We start from the raw sequence: 7,494 nt of genomic DNA, 5'->3' as shown, positions 1-7,494 counted from the left end.
TGTTTGTTAGCGAAGGACCAAATATTTATTCATTACTAAAATAAATAGTTGTGTGGGTTTACTCTGTTGGCTCTAAAAGAGCCCGTTTGCTTTTCCACCTGAAGCTTCAACGTTCCCGTTTCTTGTAATGTGTTCTGTGAACTTAATACACACAAATAAAGCCAAAACAACTTGCTGAAACCGTTTATTTATTTAAAAAGATTCCTTACATTAAGATTGTACATGATAGATTTGAGGTATAATTTCACAACGGCACCTTTTTGTCATCTCAGAGTGAACACACTGAAACTGTGAAATGTGACACGGTGAGTTTTTATTGTTCTTGAAGGGGATCAGATGTTGGCACAGAGAATCATTACACACACACACACACACACACACAATCCACTGAATTGTTGAGGATGCAGCGCTTCCATTTCACCAGTGGCAAGGTTTACAAAGGGAGGAGCTTTAAACGTGACACACTCAAAACTGGGGCTTTACATCACGTTAGATTGTAAAGTTTGGATAGTAAGGAAGGAAGACAACCTGTCGTTTCCCCCTCCCCCCCATCTGAAGCTCTCTGGCGCCCTCTGGAGGAAACACCGCCTACACTTTGAAAGCCTCAGTGGAGAGTTATGAAGGAAAAGTGACACACTGGAGCATGAGATGAAGAATCAGCAGTATTCCAACAAAATGATGCACCTTTCTTCCCAAAGTGTCTCCTGTACTTGACTATATTAGTGTAAAAAAAAATGCAGGGTTTGATTTTGTTCTCACACGAAACAAAATATAATGGACAGGGAGGCTTTGACATTCATGAAGGTGCAAGTGAGGGTTAGCTGAAGACATGAGCCTTCTTGCAGTTAAAAAAAACCAACTTGTTTTTTTTTTTTTTTTGGAACACATTTGTCCATTCTTTTGGTTTTATCTCTTGCGTTCGCCTTTCTGTGTACGCTTCTTCTCCTTCTCTTTCCGGTCTTGTTTGGCGAGCTTGTCCTTCTCTCGCTGCATCTTGTCCGTGTCCTTCTTCTTCTGGGCGTCCTCACGCGCCTGTTCCCGCTTCTGCTTCTGTCGGTTCATCACCTCCTCCACGTTGGTGTTCTTGAACAGCGCTGACACCGAGTGAAGGATCAGCGGATCAAAGCAAGACGCACTAATTCAGCATTTCTGCTTAATTCATCAGTTACAATTGTAGCAAAGGCTTGTAACTTTTCCGTAATTAGAAACAACTGATGAAACATTTCTAAATTAACTTAAATTTTTTTTTAGAGACACTTGTAATACAATTTGATTAAATGGTATTAAACATCTTCCAATTGAAAACGGCTTTTAAAGGATACATTTCTCATTTCCAGTGAAGGCATTCGCACAGGCTGGCTCCTCTTCTTCCACTTCAGTGCTTTTTGTCAAGGAGAGAAAACTCATTTCTTAAAGATCAAGTGACTGCATCGGGCGATTTCACTCAATGGGATTAAAGGATATTCTTCTTCGTCTGTTATGTTGGCATATTGAGCCAGAAGGGCCTCTTTCCTTCTCTTCGACTCCTCAGACACTTCCTTCTGTTTCACCACTATCTGAGCTTGTTTCTCGATCATGCTGGCGATGGCCTGGACCTCCGCTGCAGGAAGAGAGAGGACAGAGACACGGTGGATCATAGCGTTTACTACATTGCAGTGCGGCATGAACAATGACTTTAGTCCAGACCTGCTGACGACAACTTTGGTTCAAAGTTACTTAAAGCACCTGAATATATGACCCATTGTCTTTTCCTCCAAACTACTTTTATTGGTGTTTAAATATTTATTTGTAATATTTCATGTACTACTTTTGATTTATTGTCTTTTTTAACCACTCTTACTTCACCTTTTATACTGCAGTTATTTAGTGTTGAACTTGCTGTTTTCTACTTTTGTCTTATTATCACTGTATCATCTTACCGTGAAGCAACTGGGATCATGAAAAGTGTTGAAGTAAAAGGTCGATTGGTTGAACAATCCCAGGAACACATGTGGTGTATTTACATGTAATTGAACTTACTGAATACTTTATTGCAAGCTGAGGAACTGTTTAGTTTTTAAATACGTGTAAATGTTTAATCTCCGCCTCTCCGAGACAAAAGTGTCTTTGTGGACTCGGCTGCAAACTCAAACCAAATGATCTTAAACTGAAAGAGCGACTGCCTCTATTTAACCGGTATTACCGACAGCCTGCCTAGCAAGCTGTCTTTTTCTATTTATTCAGAATTTAAATGTGCTGATGGGCCTGCTGGCTTGTTTTTAACTGCTCCTTTTAAAAGGTCTGTATACTCTAGTGGATTTTGGTGTGTTTGCACTAATGCAGGCAGTCATATCGTCCCTATTTGCTTTAAATCGCAGGTGCATTATGTGTACACTACTGTATGTCAATGTTTCAGTAAGATTAGCAAACATCCGGCCAACTCCAGCTACTCACTCCCTCACTGTAGCTGAAATTTCTTTCTTGCATGGTGCATTGGAAGGAAAAGCAAGTTCTGACTTTTGATGACAACAGTAAGGAAGAAAAAAAAATGGAATAAATACCATCTGCATCTTTTTTGGCTGCTGATCTGCTGCAAAACTCTGTCCACTGCTTGATTATCTGTTTACAGACATCTTCCATAGAGTCCCCATCCTGCACACACAAATGTGAGTCATATTCTGTTTTCATTACATGACGCATGGAGTGACAGCCAGCTCTCGGATTACAAAGCAGGAATGAAACACGTAAGAAGACATATTCAAGTCCCACCAGTGACAGATCACTGCACTTTTTTTCTGAGCAGTATAGATCGAGTCACCATCATAATCGTAACCAGAGACGAAAATGCTGCTGTGTCATTGCCAACACTTGTCAAAACTACATGTGGCTAAAAATCCTAACTTTATGAATAAGGCTTGGCATGAAAGACGATCCGTCTAAAAAAAATATCTGTGGTGTCTCGACCTTCACTCATGATCTATGGCTGTGTTTAACGTCGACAAATAGCTCCACAAATACCAGATGACGTGCGCTGTCACTTAAAGCGGGCTGGCAGAGAAGACTCAGCTAACATCAGATCAGCCTGGGCGGGACACGCCGCCTCACGTATTCACCAGAAAGGCGGACAAAATCCCTCGAAGCGCATCTTCTTTCTCCTCGTCGTTCTCCTCTTCTTGCAGGATCCCTAAAATGTAAGCCCCATACACCTCTCGGTCAACTTCCAGCGAGTCCAAACGATCATTTAGCCAGCTTTCAAACTCCCCGGCGTCTGGCATGGGCGCCGCCATCTTGGCCTTTTTGGGTCCTTCGCGGTTGCTCGACTGTCCATTGACATTGCCCGACGAAAAAGAAATTACAAACGCACACGCGTACGCCAACACAAAATTAAGCAAGAACCAACAACCCAGCTCAGGTAAACCATTTTAAAAATAATTTTTCAAATAAGCAAACAGAAAAACTATCAGATATATTAATGTAACTAAAAAATAATAATAATAATAAAAAAAATATATATATATTTTATTTTATTTTTATTTTTTTTACTGAATATTGTAAAACACTCCTATATTTTACATTTACTCCACAAATGATTTTCTAATAACTTTCTCAAATATACTTTACAAATCAAATGAAACAGTGAAGAAAAAAGAGAAAAAAACATATTAGCAACAGAGAAACGGGTTTCGCTGGTGTGATAGCAGTCTTCATTATCTTCAGTATAACCTGTCTCAATTTTATTTATACAACATCCTGCAGATTGTCGAGATAGATCAGAGCTGGCTGATCAGTCTAGCTCAGGAACATCATGGTCATCAAAGCTGGAGGTGAAAATGCAAATCACGAATTGATTGAAAGACGTTTCATGGTCTGAAACAACAAATCAAACAAGAATCCACTTTTCCATGCTATTTGCAAATGTTTGAAAATCACCAGTTTGCAACAGTTGATGTACTCAATAAGCATTTCCACAATTTTACTGATAATTCAATAACATTGCCAATCCACCAAACTCATACCTGCGATCTCTGGAGTACCAAAGTCTCCAATAAACTCCATAAACTCCACTGGCTCTAAATCCAACAGTGCATTACGTTCCCAATATTTTTTTGAAATTCAAGACCCTCCATAACCTCTCTTCTCTGTAGCTCACTGACCTCCTCCACATCTTTACATCCAGCCGCACTCTCAGATCTGCCTCCCCTCTCCGCCTCACTGTACCTCTGACCCACATGACCGCCATGGTGTCCAGAGCCTCCAGCCGGAGCCTTCAGCCACCTCTGGAACTCCGACATCAGACATCGAGAGAGAAAGACGCACTTTTGAGAGCAGAGAGGTCAGCAGAGTTTTTCCCATGACAAACAGCAGGTTTACTATCAACATGCGCTCAGAAGAAGCAACTTTTGAGAGTGAGAATGAAAAGAGCAGACATGTCCTCGTGGGTTCACTCAGGAGCCGCTGCTGATTCAGGTGAGAAACATCCTCAAACCAAATAAAGATTTTTGTGAAAAGAGCTTTGATCATTAAACGTAAAGTAGCACGGAGCAGCCCTGGAATGGAGCTTCTCGTGGGACAGCTTTGACCCACGGACCTTATGTTTAACACTCTTAAACCCTCAGACACACTTAAAACTCCTTGACGTCTGCTTTCAGATCAAGCAAAGGTTTTATCACTTTAACAACAATATGAGAAACAAAACTCCACAGGCGGCACATATAAGCTAAATTACAGCTTGTACTCAATTAACAGAGGTCTTGTCAACGGTCCAAATGGAAGACGATTGCTCTGATAACTGCTAGTCTCGCTTGGTGGAATAGTTTCAATCAGTGGTAAACGCTCTGGGTTGGCAGTCACGTACATACCCGGGGACACTGCCACCAAAAAAACCCCAACATTTTTTGATTGGAAATCACTGGTTGATTGTCCCGCAGTTTACGGAGGCACTTATACACTGTCAAGGGTTTTGGCATGAGGTGGGCCAGGACTAGTCTAATTGAAATGCTGAGTTAAAAAATAATGAGCTATTCTTTTTTAACTCTGTGGGCAGCTGGCAGTCCAACGGCTCTTGGTGGAACATTATCAATTACAACATACCAAAAATACTGAAATACTTTTTTTTTCATCTCTTACTGAAAGAAATTCTCCTGTGAGGATTAGCGTGTGTGATTGTAAATCTGGATGAGAGTAAAGGTGGCTGGAATGACTCAGTTACAGCAAGATTAGGCTGAAGTATGTCAGACACCATGTTTTTTTTTTTTTTTTTTTAAAGTAGCATGTATTTACTTTTGCACTGCATTGAATGTGATTCCAGTGTATATGCCAGGCACAGATGATGTCCAGATGTTTTGCTGCCAGGGAATGAAACCAACTTAGTGACGTTCTGTTTTTAGCCACTGGGTGGAAGTAGAAGACAGATTTGTGTCTTACTCTTTCAAGATACAGTTGGACTTCTTTTCTTTTTCTTTTTTTTTGCATGACAGTATTTTGGACCTTATTTAGTGTGTGATTCATTTCAAATAGCTCCATGCATGTGTATCAGAGTCACTTTGTTAATCGCTGTAAGCAGAGCTGTGGAGCAAGAAAATACCCCGCCAGATGTTTGTTCGTCCTCTTTCATTTGACACTGGGACAACAGACAACACCTCCCAGCTGTTTGAATATATTAAACAATGTTTCCATGTGAATGGCTTGATCCTGCTTCTAGAAAGCACTTTATGCAAGGGTGGTTATTAGTTACCCCCGCATCCTCTAGTTATACCCCCAGCACACACACACACACACACACACACACACACATGCCCCCTTCCTGCCCCTCCTACATAATAGCTTCACACGTCGCCGGCCTCGCAGTAATGAAGTGTGAAGCGTCTGCGACACCACGGGGAAGCTACCGTGTGGAACTGTACTTCTCTGTAGTACTGCACCTTTAAATTCTTCAGTATGTTTTATGTGTGTGAACATTTCTGGGTTGGTTTTTGTTCGTGTTTGTTTTGCCTCCCCCAAAACTTGGTGTGTCACCTCGAGTTCCTCTTACGTCTGTACTGATGAACACACGCCACCGAAATATTAATACCACATTGGAAAACAAGAAATTAACCGCTGGCTAAAGTTTTTATAAATTAAAATTTCAACTTTGAAATTGAAATTTGATTTTTTTTTTTTGGTTTTTCAGACAAGCTGTTTAATGACTTTCTTGTCTTGACATGGCGAGGCGCAATAATCTCCTGTCGTCTTAACTGCCGAAACAGTTCCCCGTTAACAGACCGCTCCGCCAGTGAGAGAGAAGCCGCCATTAAAACAGGCTGGCGTAGTCATATTTCAAGCTGAGTGGCCCAGGGTCGATGCATAATGCCATTGCCTCTCATAGTACTGCGTAGCTTTAGGACGCCTGTCCTATTTATATTGAGGGGCTGTGGATTGATGCGAAATGACGAGGGCCGCGAGGCCGCTGAGTGGGTGGGCATCCACATGCTCTGCTCCACAGGCAACCCTCTACTTCTATAAATGCACACACGCACACACGCACACATACGCGCGCAGATGCACACTTGTCTTTGTGTCCCAACGCCACCAGCCTCAGAAAAGCCCTACAGTCTCGATGTGCAATGTCCTCTCTCTGTCAACATATCCTCTATCCCAGCGTTAATGTGACAGAATATAACCAGAGCCCGGAACAACCGGGCAGCGACGAGCAATGAAAAACTGCATGTGCAACTGGCGTGTTTCCTCATCCTCTCCAGCAGTTTGCTTTATCTCTACATGTTGCAACACTTCTGTTTAAATGGGCTGTGAGTTAATTTTGTGTTATGTGATTGGGCAGAAATTCAAAAATTCTCATATTCTGTCATATTGAAGGAGTTAATTATGAGTCGAGTGAACTTAGTGTCAATGTTACAGTGGTTTCCGTCTTAGATTAACTCCCATAATTTCAGTGTGATTAAACCGGTGAGATATGATTGGTGGGTGGATACTGCTGCTATTTGAACTGTTTCCCCAACAAGAATTACACCAATAGTGCAGATAATAATTCAGATAATATTCTCACATCATGCTGTGTTTTATTGGTGACATATGCTTTTTTAAACATTTTTAAATGGGAACATACTGACGGGAACTGTATAAATACAGTAACATATTGAACTTTTTTCTTTGGTGTATGTATGTTCATACATACTTTGCCCTCACTTGTTATTCTAACTGCTTCCCTCCTCAACACATTTTAAAGGTCAATACCACGTGTCTGCAACCTTTATGACCAAAAGAGCAGCTCTTGTCATATAATTCGCCAAAATGAAATTAGCTTGGAGGCGTAATATTTTACCTTTAAAATCAGGATAACATGTTTGATGTTTCACAACAACAGTTTAGAACATTGGACACGTTTTTTTGTCGTAGTTTTAGTGGTTTCATCCTTTTTTTAAAGGTATTTTTAATAGTTTTAGCTGTGTGAGCCTATTGTAGCCGTTTTCACAGGTTTCAATAATTTGACCCTTTTTGCCAGTTTACTTAAAATGTTCC

The 7,494-nt window shown here is 40.9% G+C and overlaps 1 protein-coding gene across 1 annotated transcript; it reads right to left on the bottom strand.

The window, feature by feature from the left end:
- Positions 1-248: 248 nt before the first annotated feature.
- Positions 249-3,266, bottom strand: ccdc43 (coiled-coil domain containing 43; the record flags this gene model as incomplete). Its single annotated transcript, XM_080511678.1, has 5 exons — positions 249-1,094; positions 1,323-1,378; positions 1,465-1,600; positions 2,541-2,631; positions 3,093-3,266. 5 exons carry the CDS (start codon positions 3,264-3,266, stop codon positions 907-909), a joined length of 645 nt encoding a protein of 214 aa, XP_080367804.1. The 3' UTR covers positions 249-906.
- Between the last annotated feature and the right edge of the window lie 4,228 nt (positions 3,267-7,494).

The sequence above is a fragment of the Blennius ocellaris genome (assembly GCF_963422515.1).
Source record: "Blennius ocellaris genome assembly, chromosome: 16".
NCBI classification, from domain to species: domain Eukaryota; kingdom Metazoa; phylum Chordata; class Actinopteri; order Blenniiformes; family Blenniidae; genus Blennius; species Blennius ocellaris.
This window is presented reverse-complemented; position numbering and strand designations above follow the sequence as displayed.